The sequence below is a fragment of the Phacochoerus africanus genome, chromosome 1 (assembly GCF_016906955.1).
Source record: "Phacochoerus africanus isolate WHEZ1 chromosome 1, ROS_Pafr_v1, whole genome shotgun sequence".
Lineage (NCBI taxonomy): Eukaryota > Metazoa > Chordata > Mammalia > Artiodactyla > Suidae > Phacochoerus > Phacochoerus africanus.
Genome location: NC_062544.1, coordinates 164,410,260 through 164,435,824, shown reverse-complemented (window position 1 = coordinate 164,435,824; position 25,565 = coordinate 164,410,260). Strand labels below are relative to the sequence as shown.

Below are 25,565 nucleotides of genomic sequence, written 5' to 3'. Positions count from 1 at the left end.
AAGTAGGGTAATAAGGTACACAAAATTTAGGATAATGATTACCACAGAGGCAGAAAGGAAGGGATGGGATCACAGAGGAGCAGAGAACAATTTTGAAATGTAAAAAGCCATGTTCTTTTTCTTTAACTGTATGGGGAATGTGTAGACATATGTTATATTATTTATTTTTTATATTTCTCAGTTATAAGATTCCATATTGTCTACTTGATACATAGCAAAATTAATTTTAAACAAAAATCTAAAGAAAATGCTTAAAGAAAAAAGGCTATTCATTGAACAGGAATCCCAGTCGGTCAATAAACATGAGAAGTTGTCCAAACTCACTATTAATCAGGACTACAAATAAAACAATAATCAGATAATATTCATGAGATTGTCAAAAATTTTAAAAGTTGACCAGGCTAGGTGTTTTTAAGGTTTTAGGAAAACAGATATTCCAATCAACTTCTCGTGAAAAGGTAAAAAGATATACTCACATAGAAGACAATTTTGTGTATCTATTAATTTAACAATGGATAAACCTACAACCAACAAAATTTCAAAATGATTCCATTTTTTATTCAATATATTTTCAAAGTAATACCATTTTTGAAAAATATATGCACAAAATAATATTTTTTTTGTCTTTTGTCTTTTTAGGGCCACACTGGCAGCATATGGAGGTTCCCAGGCTAGGGGTCCAATCAGAGCTGTAGCTGCCAGCCTACGCCACAGTCGCAGCAATGCAGGATCTGAGCTACATCTGTGACCTACACCAAAGCTCACAGCAAGGCCAGATCCTTAACCCACTGAGCAAGGCCAGGAATCAAACCGTGTCTTCATGGGTACCAGTTGGGTTTGTTAACCACTGAGCCGTGATGAGAACTCCCACAAAATAATATTTTTGTGAGTATAGCTTTCTAGATAAAAATAGACTACATGGATTGGAGAGGAATGGACCAGGAGGAATAGTCAATGAGAGCTCTATCTTCTGTAATGTTCTAATTATTTTTAAGCATATTTATGTATTGCTTGTTTAATTATATTTAATCTTACAAAAGAAATACAATTATAGCTGCATACAAAATTTGCAGCTAATTAAATGTAGTATTTAAATGAAATTAGAGCATTTTTATCCTTTAATGTTTATATTAAAAACTATGATGAACTTAAACTCAATGAGTTAGAATATCAGTTAAAGTGAGAAAAGAAATAAGCAGAACAAGTCCAAAGAACAAAATTAAGTAAAAAAATAAAGATAAAAACAGGAATAAAAATAGAAAACAAAACTACAATAAAGAGGATTAACAGAGCCAGGTTGTTTATTTGAAAAGACCAACAAAATAGACAATCTTGATAAAACAGAAAGAGAAAACAAAAATTATCCATGTTAGCAAAGAAAAGGGGGTGGTAACCATAGGTGTTATGGAAGTTAAAAAGTTAATATGTCATCCAAATAAATCTAAAAATTTAGATGAAATGGACAATTTCCTAGAAACATAACTTATCAAAACTGTCTGAAAGGGAAAAAAACTAGATAGACCTATACTTGTTAAAGAAATTAAATCAGTTGCTGAAAATCTATTTACCAAGAAATATAAGGCCCAGATTATTTTATGAGTTCTAACTTTCAAGAAACGGATCTTTCAATTTTATACAACTTTCACGAAAAAAGATAAAGGAGGAATGCTCCCCAAATCACTTAATGAAACTATTATAATACTCCTGAAATAAATATCAGTCAGTGGCAGTAATAAAAATGAAAAGTATATGCCAATCTCGCTTATGAACATATGCAAGGGTTGTGAACACAATATCAGCAAGCTGAATTCATCAACGTAAAAAAAAGTACACTATGACTGAGCTGGGTTTATCCCAGGAATATAAGTATGCTCTAACATCAGAATATTTTCAGTATAATTTACCACATAAACAAATGAAAAATAAAAAATCTCAGTAGATATAGAAAAAGTGTTGAATATGACAGAGTCCACATAAATTGCTTTAAAAAATTCTTGGCAAAATACAGAGGAAGAATTTTCTTTATCTGAAAACAGGTATTTGGTTAAAAACCCATAGAAAATACCATACATGGCAGTGAACTTTTTAGAAGTGCAATCCCTTTTAAATTGTTTAAGTATTCTTTTGGTGTATGTTTTGGTTGTCTTCTGTATTTTTTTTTATTTTAAACAGTGAACATCTTAATGTAAATCTATGTATACTTGTCACATTATTTCCTTAGGAAAAATTCCAAAAAGTAGAATTGTTCAGATCATGGTTTTATATCCTATAAATTTTATTATATTTTCCTAAACTTCTGTGAAGGAAGACTGTGCAAACTTATAGTGACATAAATCATTTCTTGAGAGTTCCCTTTTTATTCATCTTACTTATTGAACAGACTTTTATTGAGCATTATGATACGCTGAGGACTCTGTTGGGGTTTGCTGTTCAGTGACAAAGCAAATATGGAGCTTTTGGAGCTTACAGATTAGTTTGGGGGTTGTCTGTATCATCTTCTTTAAGAAATTGCCTGTTTGTGACTTAACCCATTCTTCTGTGTTCTCAGTTTGATTTTCCAGAAGATAAGATTTTAGGGTATTCGGTATCTGAAGTATAAGGGGTACAAGGAATGACATCTCTTTGGATAAAGTAACTTTGTTTTCCAAACCAAAAGTAGAACAGATGGGAGAAAAGCACAAGAGTACTTATATGGGGACAAAACAACAAAGTATTTGAAAATAGGTCGGTGTCCTCAAGTCAGAAATATATGATTACTTCTCCCAGGGAAAGGGAGGGAGTGCAGCACACAGAGAGGCTGGGGGCGTAGGCCACAAACTGCATCGTGTTCCCAGCTTTGCCTTGAGCAGGCTCTGCAATACTCCCATATGGACAGTAATCTCACTCAAATTAAACACAGAAATCCCTATGGAGGAGGACCCTTCAATACTATTTATCATTCTCAGTCAGCAACTTTAAAAAATAATACAAAACTCAATGATGACAAGATAACAAACTAGCTTCAGCTACAGGCTCCTTCCTCCCAAATCAAGTCTGGAGAATCTACATAATTGAGAAGCATGGAACTTAGCAGATAACAAAAACTATTAAGGACACCTGGAAAGGCCAGAGGTGGTCTCGAAGTGGTGTGAGGAATGGCCACACCTGCACAATAGCCCAAGCAGGAGCCAGAAAAGAGGATCATTTAGAGATTTTAACTTCTGCATTCACCCATTGCCCTCACTGTTTTGGGGTGAACTTCACCTGCCTTATGGCCATAGCCTAGGGCAGCTGTCAGGGTCAAGAGTAGCATCAGAGCAGTAAAGAAGTTGATGAAGTAGTTCCATTGTGACTTAGTAGGTTAAGAACCTGCCAGAGTGTCCGTGAGGATTCGGGTTCAATCCCTGGCCTTGCTCGGTAGAAGGATCTAGCATTGCTCCAGGCTGCAGGATAGGTCACAGATGTGGCTCTGATTTAGTGTTTCTGTGGCTGTGGTGTAGGCCTGCAGCTGCAGATTTGATTTCACCCCTAGTCCAGTAACTTCCATATGCCACAGGTGCAGCCATAAAAAGGAAAAAAAAAAAAAAGTTAATGAAGATGCAGGATGATCTGTTGCTCTGCCCTTGAGTATCCTCTTTCTTCATCCCCTAGGCTGATGGAAAATGACTGACTGCCTCTTCCTAGTGTTGCTTTGTTATAAGGATTTAAGTGTGAGTCCCTGCCAGAGGAATTGCCAAAAGAGTGAACCCAATTCAGTTTTGAGGGGTGATCAAAAACTTGATGGAGGCTTTCTCTACCCTGGAGCTCATCCCTTCTCATCACCTAAAAATCACTGAAGGGCAGCTCTAGTATGTGTCCTTCCTAATATTTCATCATAGCATTGGCAGACAGGATTGACCCTGGAAAATATGAGCTCACGGGGCAAGATAACAAGATGCCCAGTGAGCACAACTACTAAAAAACTGAGACCAAAATCTGGACATAGATCGTAAGAAGCAAAATTATGGAAAAGGCAAGCCAACCATTTAAAATAGGTATAATTAGGAGTTCCTGTTGTGCCTCAGCAGTAAAAAAACCCAACTAGTATCCATGAGGGACACAGGTTTGATCCCTGGCCTTGATCAGTGGGTTAAGGATCCGGCATTGCTATGGCAGTGGTGTAGGCCAGCAGCTGTAGCTCCAATTCAACCCCTAGCCTGGGAACTTCCATACGACATGGGTGTGACCCTAAAAAGACATAAATAAATAAAGCATAATTAGTATCCTTAAAGAGATAAAGGAGACTAATACTAACATGGAACAGGTGCAAGAAATTGTAAAAATAAGCAAGTGGAATATGAAATACCAAAAAAAAGTTAAAATAGAGAAAAACAGACACCACTTTTATCTAAAACAAAATTTAAATTGGTCAGTTAATAGAAAAGTCAGTCAAAGCAAGGAATTGTTTGAAAAATGACACAAATACCTCCGACATTTAATTCACTTACATAAATGCATGTATTTGCCAATCTTTAGATAAATATTCAATGTTGCTTCTTTGAATCTTAAAGTTCTAGGATATCTTTCCTGCACAAAGCACACCCAAAATATATACACCAGAAATTCCAGTTTCTATTTTTGTGTTTTTAGTTCAGAGCCAAGAATTAAGAGACATTGGTAAAACATATAAGATTCTTCTATATTCAGATGTATTTTTGGTAACATTTTACAGTTGTCCTGCTGACTACCAATTTAGTAGCATTTTCTAAGCAGCTAAATGTTACCAATTCTTTTCTACAGATTCAACTTAGTTCTTCTGAAAAACTTCAACTCTTTCTTTCATAGTCATATTTAACCTACACAGTCAAATTAACAATTACAAATGCCAACTTTTAGCAAAGATAAAACAGATTTGAAACAAGTGGAATTGACTCTTGTTAAGCCTGAAATTTTGGTGGTGAGAGAAGTAACTTGGGCACACTGGAGAGTAACCTCGTACCTTCAGCACTTAGTGTGCATAAGGCATTGGTCACCGAGTTTTCCAAAAGGAATGGAGCATTAAACTAGGGAGAGGAGACTGATTAAGAGCTTCTAGTACATGTCTACAGCAGAGTCGCTCCCTTGATATTATGTACCTGATTTGTTTTGCATATAAACTCATCTTGAACATCATCAAGAATACACATGTAGCCCAGGAGAAATTTCTGAAGGATCTTTGTGGGGTAACTTTGAAGTACCTAAACAGTTTGGAACAAAAATAAAATTAGCTCCAAACTACCAAAGTAAGTGAAAGCTACAACTCTCATTCAGAATTGATTTATGTATGCATGGTTTTTATGTGGAAATAAAACTGCCTTCCTTGGAAACAAAGAGAAATATACTCTTGTACTGTAATAATTCATAATTTTTGACATTTTAACCATATTGTCAAGGGTGTGCAGTAGATTCAGTACAAAGAGGCTTTAAGGAGGGGGGCTTTATAAATCTTGCTGAAAAAGAAAGCTCAACAGAGTTAATTGGTGTAAACTAACAATTTTCTGGAGTTTGATACAAGCACTGACAATCTATGTTCACTACATTTCAGCTGTACATTACAAAGAAACAAGTCAAGCAAATTTAATTTTCATCAACTATTGATTTATTGATATCCATGCCTTCATAAAAATCATTTGGTAGCTGTTTTCTAATTAGATGGCATTATTCAAATGTCATATATTTTTTTGTCTTCACTTTTATTGATTTATCTGATTTATAAAGACTCCCAATTTCTTATCATGTTTAGCACAATCACTGTTCTACTCTAAACCTCAGCCTTCTACTGAATGCCTTTCCATAATCCATCTACCATAGTTCAGAAATTAAAGCCAAAATCTTTTGCATAATGAAGAAGATTTTTATTCCCAGGTTGTGCTTTTTTCTTTCCTTTGTCAGTCAAATAACTCTGTAACTATCTGGAAATCAAGAAATTAAGAGTTTGAATATTACTATTGCATATATTGAAAGCTTAGTATTATGTATATGTATTAGACTGAAAGTCATATTGAAATACACAAGAAAAAATCTATACTTCTTTTTATTCTAAATTGTCACCTATCTCCATGTATTGTACAAAAGATGATCACAAAGCAAAAGGAAAAGTTGGGCAGAGAGATTGTTCAAATTAAATAGCAAATCAGTTGAGTTAGTCTTCAAATTATTTTCCCTCAAAAATGGGAGATGGAGGGGTTCCCATCATGGCTCAGCAGTAACAAACCCAACTAGTGTCCATGAGGACACAGGTTTGATCCCTGGCCTCGCTCAGTGGGTAAGGATCTGGTGTTGCTGAGGCTGTGGTGTAGGCTGGCAGCTGCAGCTCCAATTCACCCCCTAGACTGGGAGCTTCCATGTGCCTCAAGAGCAGCCCTAAAAGGAAAAAAATAAAAAGCGGGGGGAGATGGAGTAAGGGTGGTAAAATTTTTTTTTCTGAGAACATCTGATTAATATTGTACTATCATAATAAAGTATTCAAAATCAGCTAATTTAGAAAAGGAATTCAAATATGATAGATGTGCTAACAATGACAGTATCTATTAGGAGTAATACAACAGGAAGCAAAGAAGCTCTAGAAATTTTCAAGCTGCTAATACAACTGAGTGTTATTCCAAACTCATGCTTTAACTTCTCAATCTGAAATACTGAGACAAAGCCTTTCTTGAAGAATACTTGTTTGATTCCAGTGTTTTACACTTGTCTTGATAGCCTAATGCATGATATTGTGAAAGAGCTGATTATAAAACATCACTGAATAATGTCCTCAATCCTAGGTATTTTGGTTTGCAACACTTTCATCATGGAAATGGAATGGCATGCAGAAGGCAAACACAGCTCATAGTATTTGGGGCTCAATATTCTGTATGTTACCGGTGGTCAGTCTTCATGTAAAAAGAGCACATTATTCTCATAGTGGATAGAGTGGTGTATCCTCAGCCATGTTGTGGGTGGTTGTCACTCAGATAAGTGGTAAGTGCTGGGGTATTGGTATTGACATCCTTGGAAATCTTCCTTTTTTGTGAACTTTCCTCATACTCCTACTCAAGAAAGAATTCAGCATAGGCTAATCATAAAGATAAAAAGGCACACAAGATGAATAAGAAAAGAGATTAAGAATAGATAAAAAAAGAAAGAAATGGAATATTAATCTTCAAAAATTTTCATAATATGTGAATTTTTATGCCAATGCATAACAATATCAATGTTTCTCTTGGTTATTCTTTAAGACATTTTTTTAAGGCATAGTTTTAATTTTGGCAAAGAAAATATATTATTTCAACTGGTTAATTTTCTTTAACTAGTATTTATTGGCAAGACCACTAAGAAATTAATTCTTATGCTGTGACTCTTTTTTTGTTTTCTTAAGGGTCAGTACTGTTAGATTTACTGAGAAGGTCCTTTTGGAGAACTCTTATTTGAACATAATTCTGGTTACTGTAGCCACTAGCCCTTGCAGGTATTCTAGAGGCCCACATGCCAACCACAAACTCCTAGCAAAATGTTTACTTTTAAGATTAACAAGACTGTGGAATGGGAAGGGGCAGTTGCTGCCTACAATAGAAATGCTTACTACTGAAACTCTTCTGATAGAATCCCTTTTCTGCAGTGAGAGCAAAGCAGTATGGAACAAATGATATCCTATTTGCCTTAATTTCTATCAACTAAAGAAGTAGAAGAAGTGGTTGAAAGTGATAGAGAACCAAATTTTAGCTCAACATAAGGAAAGATTTTCTAACAGTTATAGATGTCCAGAAATACCATTTTCTTCCTGGAAGCAGTGAGGTTTCTTCCTTTGTCTGTGTTTAATTACAAGCTAGAGAGCCCCTTACCAAAAGTGTTGGAGCAATCAAGCATTGGCTAGGCATCTGGACTACATATACGCTCTAGCTTTGAAACTTGTGTTTCTATATTGTTGGGTGTGACTGTATGTGAGTGTATGTTTAAATTCACCAAAACAGATCTAAGGGCAGTCTTATTGATCAGTATTTCTGATCAATATCATGATAATGAAGCACTTTGAAGTTACAGACTTGAGAAGCTATTTTTAACCTAATAGGGTATTAACTTAAATGCAACCTTAAAACTCTGCACCAACTTTTACCCTAATAGCCCCACAAAAAGGAAGAATCAAAAGTCGAAAGCTTCCAGAAATAAGAACACTATTATCAGTGTTTACTGGCTAAAGTAATTTAGTAAATTCACAGAAAATAACCTTCCCCTTAAGTTATAAGCTCAAGGATTTCAAGAAAATCTGGCTATACTATTTATTCAGTTTAATGAAACAATTCCTTGTAGCTGTAACTATATTTATTTCCTATATTATCTTTACTTACTTAATGATGCCTATTCATCTTCCTAAAATGTGTTTTGTTGTGTTTTTATAGGCTGTGCTTTTGATATTCTCATGTTTTTAAAAAGTCAAATTAAGTTTAAAAGAAAACAATGAAAAATACAGTGGATGGAAGAGGGCAAGCAGCCAGGAATGCATAGAGAACCCAAGAATTCTCAGACAAAGAAATATATGACGAAGGACAGCTCTCTAAACACAGAATTGGTATATACATCCTTTACTCAGGGGCTGCATGGTCTTAATCTTGAAGAATCTGATCTAGGGTTTGGTGGCCACCTTCTGCAAGTGGGGCAGAGACATTGCATGGTTTGTCTTATTTTGGTAGATAGATGATGGATAGATAGACAGATAATAGATGATAAATAGATAGGTAGGCAGATAGATAATAGATGATAGGTAGGAAGATAGATTTTATATATATATATAAAATATTGAGTGCAGTTTATATATATATAAAATATTGAGCACAGTTTATATATATATACATATATACACACATATACATATATATACACACATATATACACACACATATATATACACATATATATATGCACACATATATATACATATATATACACAGACATATATACACACACACATATATATATATATAAAACTATATACAATCATTATTATGGTAACATGGGACACAAAGTCCAGAATTTCTCCAAGGGCAAAACAGGTTGGAAGGTGGTGGTTGGGAAGGAGATTTGTCTTGAAGTTACAAATGCACAGCTAGAGCTTTGTTTTTACTTTTTGTTTTTTGAAAGGAGGAAGAAGGTGGGAAGGATTGTCCTGGGTGAGTGAATGGTAATAGGCATTGGGAGAGGATAAGTATCCCCCACCTCAAGTCACCCACCCCCCCCCGCCACCATTAGTTGGGTACAAAGAAATTTACCCTTTGTGTTTCTTTACTTATAAAAAAATGTGGTCAGAGTCACGGTATCTTCCCTACCAACCAAGTGTTGCTCTGATGGTCAAATAAGATGTATATATGTATGAAACTATGCTTTGTAGACACTAATGTGTTATAAATATTCACCAATACTGTTATTAACAAATATCTTGCTATCCCTGAACCTGAATTGTGTCAAACAGAGAGGCAGCCAAGTCTGGCAGAAGTGGTATGGGCCTTGAACAAAATTCACAACAACCCAGTTCTTCCCTTTTTTGTGTTTTACATGGGCAAATGAGAGCAATCATTGAGTGCAGTTTCCCCAGCTGTAAAATAGAAATAATATCAATTTATGAGTTCTGTCGTAATAATAATGTGAATTGTTAAACATTTTTAAAGCAAGCAAAAGCCTTAACATACAAGTCTTAAAAAAAAATGAGTCCCATTAGCATTATTAGTATTTTAGAAGTAGTAATACTAATATTATTGCTATGTCTTAAATCTAGAAAAGGATCTCAAAGGATTGCACTTGTGTTTATTTGTAACTGTAAATCTCCAGCTTTGTAAGGAGAGGCTTCACTCTGGGAACCATGACTTTGACTAGCAATGAAGACTTCAGATCTCTGGTGTCCTTCCTAGTGGTAAAGATCACAGGTCTTCAGCACAGTTCATCTCCTGTGCTACCGCTAAAGCCCCTAGGAGGTACTGGGTTCGCCTTGAACAGGTTTCCTCAGGACTTGGGACTAAGCAAATATTGGAATCTCAGGAGCAAAACTTTATCATTTGAATAGAATATATTACAATGTTTAATTGCAAATTCCCCAACAGAGGAATAAAAGTAGTTACAGATATACCCAATAATGTATAAAAATGAAATCTGAGTCTCTAAAACAGGCTCCCTGTTAGAAATAAAGGCACATTTTATAAACAATCATCATCATCATCATCATCATCCCAGGACAAAATCATGGAGAAAATAAAGAATATATTTAGTTCTTCCTTTTACTTTATTACAGTTTTGTGTGTTAACATCCCAGTTAAAATGAATTTCAGTGCATTACTTGGACAAGTAGATGAAAGTCTGTGGGTTGTGTTGAACTTTACTAAGCCAAATGAAAGCCATATTGAGGAATTCATGTGAATTTAATTAGTGTTAGTTAAGCAAGGCAGGATGAACTGCTGTAATATATCTGTGCATGAACCATAGTAATATGGTAGTTTCATTATTTTACTAATAGGAGAAAAAGTCAATCAAAATTAGTAATAAACATATTTTATAAAATAGATGTGCCTTTTTTTCTTTCCAATAAGTACAGTAACACTGACCAGAAAACATGTCTTTAGAGAACACGGTTTGCTGACCAGATTTAGTTGTTTAATTAACATGTGAGTGGTTAGCATGAACTTTCAGAGTTCTTAAACACAGATTGTCCTCTTAATGCAGTTTAAATATTTCCCTAGTCTTGTTTGCACTATTAACTTGCTATTTTTTCCTGAAGAAAAGCTTTGCTAAGCAAATATTACTTTTAACCTGGGTCCCCTCCAAAAGCTTACAAACTGTGAATTAATGGAAATAAAGCAAATGCTGTTTATTGTACTGGATAAGTAAAACATTGAATCAAGTTATTTTTCAGTGACCCTGAGTGGGAAGAAGGTAGATTTGAGGTTATTCATATTGAATACTGAATCTGCTAGTTTGGCATTTGTTGTTGTTGTTGTTGTTATTATTATTAATTTGGGGGTGGAGTTTGTTCTCTTTTCCTTTTTCCAAAATTGACCAATAAGTCTATTCCCTCAGTAATTGACAACTCCATGCCAGACTCAGGCCAAATTGGTTGCTTCTGTCAACTTGGCCTTACTGTAGATTCTCCTTCTGAAACTTTTCTTTAGGAGATTTTTGCATGTTAAACACAAAGTTGAATTTGCCCACACATTTTCATTAAGTGCCCCAAGAAGGAAGTTATTATGAAGCCTATTCATTCAGAGGAATGTTGTTACATGATATAAATAGACAAAAGACTGCTAATGAGTGCTGCTGCCTCGCTATGAAGTGAATTTTTTTTAAATGATAACAACCATCTACAATTTAAAATAAAAGAGTCTATGAGATTGTCAAGGTTTTTTAAATTGATAAAAATTAATTTTGGCAAGAGTATGAGGAAAACGACACCCTCTGCACCATTATTAGAGATATAAAAGGATACAATCTTCCTAAAGGGCAAACTGGTAGTATGTTGAAAAAGAAATATTAATGTATATCCTTTGACAGAAGTAGCCCACATCTAGGAATTTCACCTAAGGAGTAATCACTCAGCTGGGGAGAGGTATTTGTATAAAGATTCTCAATGCAGTGTTGTTTCTAAGGAAAAAATCTGAAACAACCAAATGTCTAATAATGGATAATAATGAGCATGGTGAAATAAAATTTGGTATGAAGATACAAAGGGACATTTTGCTGCCATTAAAAATTATTTAGTAGATTCAAATTTATTGCCATGGAAAGAGGCTTATGAAATATTATTGAATTAATTAAAGTAAGTTGTTAAAAAATGCAGTCAGGAGTTCCCGTCGTGGCTCAGTGGTTAACGAATCCGACTAGGAACCATGAGGTTGTGGGTTCAATCCCTGGCCTTGCTCAGTGGGTTAAGGATGCGGTATTGCTGTGAGATGTGGTGCAGGTTGCAGACGCGGCTCGGATCCCGCGTTACTGTGGCTCTGGCCTAGGCCGGCAGCTACAGCTCCGATTCGACCCCTAGCCTGGGAACCTCCATATGCCGCGGGAGCGGCTCAAGAAATAGCAAAAAGACAAAAAAAAAAAATGCGGTCAGATTTATGTAACATTATGCATGTTGTCTATATAATCTGCGGATCTATGAATAAAGAAATCATTGAAAAAGATGTTCCACAAAAAGATAAGTGCTTTCTTGTTGTTGTTTGTATTTTTCTGCACTCAAGAACGATTTTTAAAGAAAATAAGAAAAATGTTAGAAATACATAAGAATGCTTGATAATATCCTGAAAATAAAATGAAGAGTTGCTTCTTGAGCAAGGTTAAAGGAAGAAAACATTTGTAATATACTTTATTCTACTTTAAAATTTTTGTTTTAATTTAATTTAGTTTTTTAAACAGTGAATGTAACATATTCATGGTAAAAAATAATAATACAAATGTCAAGTGTCCCTAAAGTGAAGTGAAAGTTATGTGTAAATGTATATATTAATCTGGTTTCAGACATACAATTGTATCCTTTGTTTCTTTAACTTACATTCGTTTTTAATATCTCTCTATCAGAAGTCCTAACTCCAGCTCATAATTGCTGAATTCATCACATGCATATCTGAACCAAACAAGCTGGGCTGAATGTAAGGAAAGAGGTGGACTCCAGAGACAAATTGGGGTGTGAGCTACTAAGAAAATGTGGAAAGGATCCTAGTCAGCAAAAAGTTCCTTCTAGAGTAGAATGCATTTGGGATGAGGACCAGAGGAGGCACACTATGAATTTAACCTTGACATGTGATTATTAATAATCAAAAACCAGGTAGCTGCTCTGAACTGAATGTCTCTCCACAGCTGTCTCCACCCCACAAATTTATTTGTTGAAGTCCTAATTCCCAATGTGAAGGCATTTGGAGGTGGGATCTTGGGGAGATAACTAGGTCATGAGTGTGGAGCACCCCTGAATGGGATTAGTGCCTTCAGAAGAAGAGACAGAAGAGAGGTTCTCTCTTTCTTTCTGCCATGTGAGGTTACAGCAAGTAGGCTTCTGTTTGAAACCAGAAGAGGGTCCTCACCAGAACCGAACCAGCCAGCACCTGGATCTTGGGCTTCCAACCTCCAGAACCATGAGAAATAAATTCTGTTGTTCAAGTAATCAAGTTCATTGTATATAGTTATGGCAGCCCAACCTGCTATGGCAGATTAAGGCCAGATCTCACTTTTTGAAAAAATGAAGATACAATGAGGTAGAAGAGTGTCCCCCATCTCCTATATTTCCCCCATGTTTCAAATGGTCTGTGGTTACTTGGGCAACAGTGTTTGTTTAGATGAGCTGGCCTAGAATGTAAAGTGAGTGCTCAGGATAATTGATGATCTCTCCCCCTGCAGAAAGACCATCCTATACCAAAGGAGCTGTGGCTTTTTAATCCTTTCTTTCTATTACTGGTTTTAAATAAGGTGTCTGACAAGATTCTGCTTTTCTTTCTGTCAACTGTCAGTGGAACAGGTATTGGGCATTATTTGTGGGGCTGTAAATACATTACATGAAGAAATAATGAGTCCTTAAAAAGTCAAGAGAAATGCCTGCAGAGACGTTTACCTAACACGGTGATTTATGTAGGTCTGGGAATGAAGTTTCAGAAACTTCCAAATAAAAAGTCTGGAACATAAACTAAAGTCTCTTCCAAATCTGTCTGCTGTGGCCCCTGGACACATTTCCCTTTCACTTCTAATCTGGAAGTTGGAGAACGTTTTTCATGTTCAACTTAAATTGTTTAGTTAACAGTCTAAGAATAACTCTTGGGAGCATCCTTCAGCCTAACATGTTATTATTCTATTCCTCTCACTGAATTTGATGTATCTATTGTGTTCTTGCTGAATAAACTGATCTTTGGGATTAATCATTTTCTTTTTACCAGCTAGAAATTGTAGACATTTAATGGATATACCTACATCAGTCAATTTAATGAGTCTCATTGTCTGAACTTTGAAGTATACTGATCATTCTAATGTTGAAATAGAATAGACATTCATCCTACAAGTTTCTAAGTTTTCCAAGTTTGTCTCTCCTGCCTGCCTGAGGAAGGTAATTTAGCTTAGACTTTTTTTTTTTTTTTAATTTAGTTTTTCAAGGTCTGGGAACTCAAATGCACCTATTGGATGATGTGCAGCACAGAAGGGGCTAAACAATTTTTGCATTGTTCACTACAGAACATGTTAAGAAAACCACATGGTTTCAGATTCTATAACTGGGAATAGTCTGTCATCCTAATAGGAATTGCTCCATGGAGGATCATGCTTGTTAATATCACCCTGGAGTATCTCTGGCAGCTTTGCAGCTGGAAGGGAAGCTGGGATGTTGACACGGCTGTGGCATCTGTCACTGGGTAGAGAGCCAGGGTAGAGTTTGCTGGCCCAGCAGGATAGGCAGGGGCCCACACGCCCCCCCAGAGGTTGAGCCCAAGACCAAAGGATGGCCTTTCCAGATGCAGGAAGATCACCCAGTCACCAAATACAGTCTCAAGAAATTAAGTGGACTCAAAGCTGAATCATAGTTAATGTGTTTTGTTTTCTGTTTTGTTTTCAGTTGTTTGAATTTATGAACTTCTTGGCTGAGAACGTCATCTTCTGTTACATGGGCCTGGCGCTGTTCACGTTCCAGAATCATATCTTTAATGCTCTTTTCATACTTGGAGCCTTTGTATCCTTTGAAATACAGAGCATGGGGTGATGAAAGAAGAGAACAAACTTTAGTGATTATTCTGTTAAATAGTTACTTTCTTCAGATTTACTGCAAAGCTCAAATTCAAGGCAGATATGTAATTCTAGTTAGGGGAGAAAAAGCATCCTAAGAAATTGCAATCTTTATGAAATGCTTATGGTTCAGGATAAGAAGTTCAGAAAATCATGAGGGAAATAAAGGGGGAAAACTAAAAGAGAATGACAGCTTTTGAATATTCAAAATATGTTTAACTAAAATTATGAATCATTTACAAAAAATTTTTGTCAGTCTTTTTTTTGTAGATAAATGCATTAAATCTTCATTAGAGTATATCAGCCAGTTCAGGATTTAGAACTTTGGAAATATTTTCATTACAAGATTGTAAAATTTTTTTCCAGCAAGGACTCTGAAAAAAGAATGAACAGAGTAAAGAGCAAGTGAAATTAACATGATGGATGTGCTTTCAATATCTTCAGCATTGTGCTCTTGTAAGTTAATTTTAATAAGAGAGCCCCTTTCTTATAAGTAAAAAGGCAGGTACAAGCTACACCTCACTTTGAATGCAGAGAGCTTAGTAAGCATTCCCAATGCGAATGAATGTCTATCAGAAAGAATACCGAGCTACTCAGGATGTCCCCAGGGACAGACAGCAGCTGTTGTCCTTCTTCCCAGATGCCCCCTCTGGTCACAGGCAGATGATCCTAACAGCCAGGAGATCCGACTCCTCTCTGGAGGCGCTGGCCCAACTAAACGCCTACATCTGCCTCTTGTTCTCTTTTCACTGAGCAGTCAAGTGAATTTTCAAATTCCAACCAAAACCTGGGTCTTAGAAGGAAATTCCCTCTTCCCAAATAACTCCATCCCGTTTGAGGACAAACTAGACTAGACAGACTATCAGGGAAGGTGTCCGAAAAGACAGAAAGGGAGAGGTAACTACCACCAATATTTTTACAGATTTTAACCTGTAAAGCCTGGATTTTCATGAAACGCCTCTTAAAGCAGCAGTTGTATTATACATTTAGACAGGCAATTCCTCTCCAAATTAAATCTACTCAAAGAAAAAAATAAGTGAAGCTTGCTAGATTTAGGGAGTATAAACTGATGGAAAGTAAGATGATAATCGTGAGCTGAAGCACATTTATCCTTTCTAAAGTGCTGCTTGAGAGGATAATGCCACAGCCTCCAAATGGTCTCTGTCTCACATTTTGCAGCAGAATTGAGCGTAGAGTCGGTTATCAGCAACATAAATGTAATGAGAAAATTTACAGTGATTGAAATGGCATTGGGTTAACAATTTTAAACCAAGAATATGTTCAAAGAAGATGGAGTTCTCTATTATTTCTGGAAAAGAATTGACATTGAAAGATGAATTTTAGAAGCAAGTTGGACATACATGGATTGATATGTTTACCCCTGTTTTCTGGGTCATAACATAGAGAAGCTTAAGGATGTAATATTAAAAGCTCAAGGACTCTCACCCTTACTGCGGCAATATTTTCCTCAATGTTTCCCCGTGCTCATCTTCAGATAGCAATTTTTGTAGCCAGAGCCTGCAATATATATCCCCTCTCCTTCCTCCTGAATCTGGGCCGGAAGCAAAAGATCCCCTGGAACTTTCAGCACATGATGATGTTTTCAGGTATGTGAACTATATTGTGTGTTAGTGCAACTCTGCTCTCATACTTTCCCAGTACTTAGAAAACCATGAGGATTCTTAGAGACCTTCTGGGGAAACATAACTTCTCTTTACCCTGTTGTACATACTACCATGCTGATAGCAATAAGTTCTGAGCAACAGTAGGATTTTTCTTTTCAGAAGAAAAGTGAAACTAAAGGGAATCTTGTTGGGATAGCCTCAAGGTTCAGTAGCTGCTAGAAACTGGCCTAGAAGAGGCATTGGACTTCCCCCTGACCTATTTCAGATCAGTTTTCATTTTGGAGGAATTTGCATCATGATTTCACAAATTGAAGGTAAAGAGTGTGTAAATGATGCCGTTTTTGTCCAATGTTAAGGCTCCTCCTCAGAACTCCCACTCCTTCCCTATGCAAAGCTCTAGGAGTCTCTTATGGTTAATACAAAAACAAATCATATGTAACTATGCTCAGTTATTAATTGAGAAAACAAGTATTAGTTGCATGCTCACCAAATGCCGAGAGCCGTTCTAGGCACAGGTGGATAAAACAGACAAGGTCTCTGCTCTCAAACCATGCCTTAAGGCTCCTTCCCAAAGATAAACAGAAGGAATTTGCTGATCCTGAACTACTCTGCGGATTGTGTTTCTTTCTGTTCAATTAATTTTCCTACCGTCTGTTTTTCCCTATTTGGAGACCTTTCCCCTTACATGCCTTCTATGTATCTGTTCACATATATTTTCCTCAGAGGCAGTTCTTTGGAAGATACATGAGAGTAAAACAAACAAAACTGCTTAGAATAGAGCAAACAAAATTTGGAGTATACAGAGGGATATAGAAAAAAGCAAGAGAAACTGTCATTTATTGAATGTTTGCTGTTTGTCACTCACTGTATACATCAATCCTATGGAGCAGGTATTAACCCACCTTGTAGATGGAAAACTAAGGTTCAGGGTCTCAAAGTTGTTAAGAAACTTGGCCAAGGATAAAATCATTCCTGAACCCAAGACTGTGAGACTAAGTGCCCCAAATACACAATTTTATAGGTAGTATGAGGAATAAAAAGGTTTGTTTCACCTTCTCTTCTCTCCTAGCCTGTTCCACACAGTAAAGGGTGGCAGCTCCCAGGTTGAGAATGAGTCATTTAATCAAGTACAGGCCAGTGGAGATCCAGAGTTAAAAACTGCCTTTCTACAGGCCTCTGTCAGTGCTTCCCCACATTTCTGAGAGAGTCATACAGAAGGTAAATTTTACTGATATCAGTCTTTGACTTAGGGCAGTGATGAACTTTGGTAAAAGTTGACTCCTATTATGGGGAAGCACAAGGCCAATTGGATCATATAAATAGGAAGTTGCATTTTTGCAAAGCATTTCTAGGAGTTGGGAAGCACTTTCCCATCAAAATGTCGTTAGCTTTACTCTGAAGAGTGGTGGTTTATTTTTAAAACTTAGGTATTATATTCTAAACAATGATTTATTTTACAAAGAAAATCTTAAGAAAAATGAAAGGTTTTAGATAGCCATGTTGGGATGGCGAAGTGTCTGCCCAAATAACCTCATGGCTTGATGGTTTTCTGGATTTGGCACCTTCTATGCTTGTTCAGATATTAGAGCTGCATTAAAAACTGAGGCAAGCGGTGTGGTGTATATAAGCAGACATGAGGAAGCCCAAAATTTAGTGATACCTTTATAATATTCTAAAGCAGGGAGTCAGCAGACTATGGCCTTTGAACCAAATTTAGTCCACAGGAATTTTGTAGATAAAGTTGGAATACAGCTATACCCCTCTGTTTACATATTATCTGGGGTTGCTTTTATGCTACAAGGGCAGAATTGAATGTTGCAGTAGAAACTGTGTGAAACATAAAACCTAATACTATCTGGCCCTATTCTAAAGCATCTTCACCCTCTAGAAGGAAAACAATAACCCCATCACATTATTGGGATTGACATTATTAGCTTAATTCAGGGGAATACCCATCTGCTTGTTCCTATCATTAAGAACATTGAATGTTCTGCTAAAACTCTATCTTCCTAGCCTTAAAATGAGAAGATTTCCATGTTACATGGTTATGTAGAAACCATAGATGTTCAACTCAAAAGTTGCTTTATACCTTTCTAGGCCTTTTGTGGGCAACGTTTTGAAATTCATAGCCAGGGCAGGTCTCTTTCTGCAGATCAAAGAAAAGAAAGAGAGAGAGAAAGATGGGGAGTTTGAGCATCTTGCTCACAACCTGACAACCAATTAGAGATGAAAGTGAGACTTGAACCCAGGTCTCTTGACTTTGAATTTAGATCTTTCTCATCTGTATGACATGACTTCAGACTTACTCTCAAGGTCATAAGAACAAAAGTTAAATCAAAACTGTGCCCTTCCTGGCCTGGGCCAACTTCTGAATATCTGACATGGCCCTCATGCAAACCTGACCCCAATTCAGTTCCCAGTAAACCGCATATGTGGGGACACCCTCCCAGCCATAGGCTGCACCCACTGACCCCCATCAGCGTGCAGGAAAAGTCAGGGGAGCTCACCATGTGCATTTTTTTTTTTTCAAAAGAGAATGCTCCAGATTAGGCTTTGATTTTCTGCATGAATTCTGATATGCATACCTCACTCAGGACCTAAGGTTTTGAATGCCTTTGCCAGGAAATGAAGAATTTAAAAGGTCAACTTAAGGTAACATAAGCCAGAGGAAGAGGTGAAAAAGCAGATCAAGTAACACACTGTCTAGCCTTTTGTGGGTGTGTGGGCACAACAGCTGCTGAAATCAGAAGAAATAGCCAACCCCCTTAAAGAATATTTGCATTAAAATACAGTGTAATGTTCTTAATTATGCCTGGAGTGGTCTGGGTCAAGAAGGATGACTCTAGAAGCTTTTTAGTGGAATCTAGTTGTCTATGCCTCGCTAATAAATTTAGATGGAGCCTTTCTTTACATAGCTCAAAACATTTTTCATAGAGCCCTTTGGAGAAGGTAAACAACAACGACCCTCAGTTAGAAATGGGAGTGTGAATTTATTTCCACAGTCACTCAGTCAGTCACCCAGCTACTCATTCAGAAGACAGTCCCTGCCAGGCTCTCTTGGGTAGGTACTTGGGTGAACCAAGACAAAGATGAGAACTCTGCCCTTAAGGTGGCTTGCAGCCTGAGAAAGAGAGCTTGGTTTTGGGCCAAGCTTGGTTCACTGACACCCTACACCACAGGATAGTTCAAAGGCCAATCAAATAAGAACCAGAATTTCTGTCTTAGTCAATTATAACTACTATTTGGCAAAGCCTTTTCAATCATTTCACCCTCATCCTGTTCATGCCTTTTTGGCCCTGGGCAGGGAAGAGCTGTTGGTGCTTTCCAAGCAGAAGTAGATTCACTTGTAAAGTTAAAGGAGCTTCTGTGTCAAGCTCCCTCATGTCCTTTTCCAAGACCCTGAGATGGGCCCTAGCAGTGTGTCCTGATGGTACATAAAATTTGTAAAAGATGGTTCTGTGTCATTTTTCTTAAGGAGGGTCCCAAAATGTGTAAGTTGTAGGCCCCGCCAAACCTGAATCAGACCTGCCTCCAAATCTAGACGCCCCTGGAGGTGATAATTTGCAGAGGGACCCAGCTGCTCGTTACTTATCTCCTGGTGGTGAGACCACACAAACTGCAGTGAGCACTGAAGCAAGGCATGGAGCTGAGGACATGGCTGGGGTTCAGCAGTGTTTTTGAGTAAAGCTCACATTGTTCATGGATGACCCTGCAGCCACCTCTACCACCCACTGCCCTTCCCCCCTCCCCCTTTTGGCCCCTAGAGCCAGTTAAACTGAGTGAAGTGACTGTCAGGACCCAGATTGAATTTCTCACCTAGCACAGACCCTAGCTGATTTGTTTTGTATAGACTAGTAATGCATACACACACGCAGCCTTAGAATCTGAAAATGAGGAATGGTCTCAAGGTCAGGAGTGTCGTGGTCTCTCTGCCTTCTCTGTCTTGAGACGCTTTTAATAATGCAACTTCTGTTTTTGGTAGCTAGGTTGCAGCTAAGAGCCAATTGGGGAAGTTCACCCTGAGACATTTTAAGACCTTCTTTAAATTCAAGGCCAGGAGTTCGTAGCTGCTCTGCTGTATCCTGTGACACCCAGCACAAAGGGCTTAAGAGGAAGGCTAAATTCCCCTGAAACTGTTCCTGTCCCTCTCAGTGCAGCCTTAGTTAATGCCCAGAGTAAGCCGCCCCGCCCTGCTCTCAGTTGCCTTGAAACCGAAGAGGCAGTGCTCTGTGGTTTAAATTAAAGGAGGAGATGTGCTTTGCACAAATTAGCTTTCCTATTGATGTGGTGCATATTACAAAGATCGGGCCTCTTGTTTTAATTCAAATCCATGTGCTGCAATTTTTATTTAATTTAAAACTAAATAAGAGCCGGGAGTTGCTGGAAGGAGGGGAAATACCAAGCCCAATTGAGCCCTGGCAGCCTTCCTGAAACCACTGTGACCAGGGGCTGTAGCCTACTGGGCTGCAGAGGCTCCATGCAAAGCTGAGTGCTGATCTGGACAGAAGGAAGGCCTGGGAGCACCCGGGTGGGTTGACAGAGCCCAGGGTGTGTCAGAGGACATGTTTCTCTAATTTGTCCATTTCCGTTGTACTTTGAAGAGACATAGCAACCCCAGTGTGTCCTATCACGTAAACCAGGAAGAATTTTAACCAGGGAAATATGACCTCAGTGTATGGATATAATAGAAAACCTCATCCATAAGCTTAGATAGCCATAAAGACAGCAGCACCAAGCATGGCCAGGCTTTGCTGCTAATGTTGTTTCTGCTCATTTGGTTATCCACCAGCAGTCATTAGAGCTCAGATAGCCGCTGGCACCAAAGAACTAAGAGAAAGGCATGGAAGAACAACTTGAAATTAAGAAAAATTTCCTATTAGCATTCTTTTTCCCTCGTAATGGTAAATAGGCTGCCATTACTACTCAAATTTGGGGAAACACTATGCTCTGTGTAGAACCCCGCTGTTCTACAGAAGGACAGCTTAGGAACCACTGCCAGTGTATAGGAGACCACCTTTCTTGGTGTATTTTTTTTGGTGAGCCACCAATCAGGCTGTGGTCTGAGCCAGTCTAAGACTCTAAGACTTTTTGGAAGACCAAAAAAGCAGCCTTCCCCAGTTGATATATCAGTTACAGCCAGGAAGGAAACATAAGTGGAATTTATGAAATTGGAGAGGAGTTCCTGTCATAGCACAGTGGTTAACGAATCTGACTAGGAACCATGAGGTTGTAGGTTTAATCCCTGGCCTTGCTCAGTGGGTTAAGGATCCGGCATTGCCATGAGCTGTGGTGTAGGTCACAGACACAGTTCAGATCTCTCATTGCTGTGGCTCTGGCATAGGCTGTGCAGCTACAGCTCCGATTAGACCCCTAGCCTGGGAACCTCCATGTGCTGCGGGAGTAGCCCTAGAAAAGACAAAAAAAAAAAAAAAAAAAAAAGACAAAGTGCAGAGCAAGGGTTATTGTTTCAGCAATGCCTAGGAACAGAAATCTATATGTACGACCACTCACATTAATGGGGCTTATTAAGCCACTAGGACTGTCCCACAACTAACAGCCACCATGTAAAAGGGACATTTCCATGCTTTCTTGATCTTTCAAACCCAGAAGTGTGGTCCCCCAACCAGTAGCTTTGAGGTCACTTAGAAATACTGAATTCGGAGTTTCCATCGTGGCTCAGCAGTTGACAAACCCGACTAGCTTCCATGAGGATGAGGGTTCGATCCCTGGCCTTGCTCGGTGGGTTAAGAACCCAGCGTTGCCTTGAGCGGTGGTGTGGGTTGCAGACGAAGCTCGGATCCCACGTTGCTGTGGCCCTGGTAGGCTGGTGGCTACAGCTCGGATGGGACCCCTGGCCTGGGAACCTCCATATGCCACGGGTATGGCCCTAAAAAGACAAAAAAAAAAAAAAGAAAAGAAAAGAAAAGAAAAGAAAAGAAATACTGAATTTAAATCTGCCTTCTAATGAGAACCCCCCGGGGCAATTCTTGCACATATGTAAGTTTGAGAAGCACCTCCCAGAACTTAATCACAATTCATGGTTTCTGCTCTGAACCTCTCACTTCTATGCCTTCCTCCCACCTTATTCTGTTTTGCTTTAGACCCTCCCGGATGCTAATCTTGCTTCTCGTTCTCCCATTTGCCCATCTGATCAACACAGCAATGTTTACCCAGTTACTGAGCTTCTTCCAATTCCTAAGCATGCAGAGGTCTTTCCCTGGTTCACTTAGGTTCTCCGAATGCCCGTACCACTTTCCACAACAACCCACCTTCACTCTTTTACTCAGCTAATTGCTTTCATCCTTTGAAACTCAGCTTAGATGTCACTTTCTGTAGGAAACCTTGTAAATCCTCAAGTCTGGGTTAATGTCCCTCTCCTCCATTTCCATTACACCCAACACTTCTCCTCTCCTAGTACCCATCACATTCTACTGTGATTTTTATTTTTTTTTATTTTTTATTTTTTTTTTTGGAAATTTATTTTATTGAAGTATAGTTGATTTATCTTTTGTCTTTTGTTGTTGTTGTTGTTGTTGTTGTTGCTGTTGCTATTTCTTGGGCCGCTCCCGCGGCCTATGGAGGTTCCCAGGCTAGGGGTTGAATCGGAGCTATAGCCACCGGCCTATGCCAGAGCCACAGCAACTCGGGATCCCAGCCATGTCTGCAACCTACACCACAGCTCATGGCAATGCCGGATCGTTAACCCACTGAGCAAGGACAGGGACCGAACCCGCAACCTCATGGTTCCTAGTCGGATTCGTTAACCACTGCGCCACGACGGGAACTCCTACTGTGATTTTTAATTTGCCTGCGTGTACACTCCTCTAAACAGGGAGATTTGTAAAGCCAAATGCTTATCTATTTGGTTCACTCTGCACCCAGCCCACGACTTGAACCTGAGTAGCCTTCCACAAATAATTGATGGATTAACAAGCAAATGAATGAACAACTTACAACAACGTCTACTCAACTAAAATTGTACATTTCACTAAAATGCCACTTTAGGACTATCCATTCCTGTTCTATCAGTCCTGCCTGGGAACTTCCCAGTTCCAGAATTGGCCCCAAAGGCAGCTCTCAGACCAGGTTAGCCCAGTTCCACAAGCAAGAGCTAAGCAACAATAAATTTAAGGAAAGAGATCAACAAAACCTTTTGTTTTAATTTTGTTTTGTTTTGTTTTTCCTTAGCCTCACCTGTGGCATATGAAAGTTTCTGAGCCAGGGATGGAACCCACATCACAGCAGCAACCCAACCTCTGTAGTGACAAAGCCAAATCCTTAACCCACTGAACCACAAGGGAATTCCCTATTTTTAAAATGAAAGAAAATATTTTTCACCTATTCACTTCTAGATAAAAAACCCTTCCCTGAGTGTTTATAACAGTAAACGTTGTTAACACTTCCTCAAAAGTAGCATTCAGATGTAGAATAGTTTTCAAATCTTTGTCTGCTTTGTATTGGGGGGTTGTTTTGAGTTCCAATTAAAGAACGAAGATCTCATTAAAAATTCTGGGACTTTTATACGAGCCAAGTGATTTGGATTGTGTACCAGGGTAAATCTAACTTCAGCTTAGGAAAAATATTTCCTTAAGTGTATATGCAGGAGTTGTCTGAGAGTCTGAGTCCTCTAAGCAGCAGGACTCTTTCTCTCCTCTCTCCTTTGTTCATCCTTCCAGAGACAGACAGTCTGGATGACACCATCATGGTGGCTGTCAAGCATTGCTTGCCAAGCCTACCCCTTCGCAGCCCCATCTCCTAAAAACTAGTGTTCTTTCCCCTTCTGTGCTATGTCTCCTTCTGGCTCTGGGCATATCTTGTGCAATTACTTAGGCCTCTATTTCTTCCTTTCCAGTACAAGACCACTAACCAGCTAATGGGCCACAGGCTGAGGAGTTTTTCTCCATTTGAGGAGGTGAAGTTCTACCAAGTCCTTACCTCTCTCATGTGCTGCGCACTGTGGCCTGGGGCCATGAGTGAGCAAAGCGGCAGCCTGAGTAGGTCTTCTGAGGTCTTCAGATGAGACAAGGTGAACCAGTTTATGCGGGAAGTGAGTCATAAAAATGTTCTAACAAGCATATCAAGCAATCACAGAAAAAGTCATCTCGAATGATGAATAACCACTCACAGCACTGCTGTGACAAAATAGACAAGCATAGAAGACCCATATGAATTGCAGATTCTATTAAGTCCTCATAGTTTCAAATGCTGAGAAAAGTTTATGTGATCATGATGAATGCAGAACATCTGAGAACTAGCTTTGAACCGCAGGCAGCCCCATAGTTTTCCCCTATTGTTAAGTCAAAATAGCATATTCTTCACTTAGTTCCAAGATAAATTTACAATAGAAGTTATTAGCTCTTGCATTTTTAAGCAGCATATTAGGTTCTGCTACATGGCACACCACAATGTCTTCTAAATAAGAGCTACTGTTTTGGTGAAACACAGTGGGCTCAGGCTTTGAAGCCAGCTCAGCCAGGGGGTGCTAGGTGATTAAAACCCTCGCCAAACTTCAGCTCCCTTGGCTATAAAATGGTACTTACTTTAGATGGGCAATATTGAAAACCAAACTAAAAAAGTATATAAAATGCCTGGAACAGGGACTGTCACTTAGGAAACATTCAACAGTTGGTAGTTCCCATCACTTTCTTTAACCACCACAGACGAGAGAGCTGTTAGTGCCTCACAGAGACATGAGTCATATAATCTCCTATCAGAGATTAAGGTTTTCATTCCAAAGAAGGTTTGATGGTCAAACCACTGCTGAAGATGTAGTCTGAGGCCAATGCTAAGTGTTAGTGATGGCAAGACCCTATGCTCCAAGCTCCTCCCTTGACTTCATTTAAGGACACTTAATGATATTCTCGTTTTAGTTCCAGCAGTGACTTAGTCCTGGCACTAACATGAAATGTTGTGACTCAAATACCGATTTTTCTGAGGAAAATATATTGTAGCCCCCTGTGGTTCAAGCTGACACATGCAAAATGTCACTATCTGTTTAGACATTTATTGAGTGTGAAAAAGTGGCAAGACGTTGTAGATAATCCATCCATACTATTTAGAGAAGGAGTGCAGCCAACAGAGTACACCAGCCCCTGGGAGACACTGAGTAATGAAAGGGGACAACCCAGAATACTTGTCACCTCTCCTTGTTTTCAAGGATAAGGTCTTAGAAAGATACAGAAAAATAAATAATCTTATTTAGTTCAGGAAATTTCTGTGCACATTTCAATTTTT

General features: G+C 38.3%; 1 protein-coding gene across 3 annotated transcripts in view; it reads left to right on the top strand.

Moving 5' to 3' along the window:
- Positions 1 to 25,565, top strand: part of SLC9A9 (solute carrier family 9 member A9) — a 557,820-nt gene that overhangs the window by 328,248 nt on the left and 204,007 nt on the right. For all 3 annotated transcript variants that reach the window (XM_047784062.1, XM_047784054.1, XM_047784070.1), the window contains 2 exons: positions 14,540 to 14,653; positions 16,202 to 16,313. In XM_047784062.1, the coding sequence (XP_047640018.1) occupies positions 14,540 to 14,653; positions 16,202 to 16,313 (226 nt within the window). The remainder of the gene's footprint in view (positions 1 to 14,539; positions 14,654 to 16,201; positions 16,314 to 25,565) is intronic.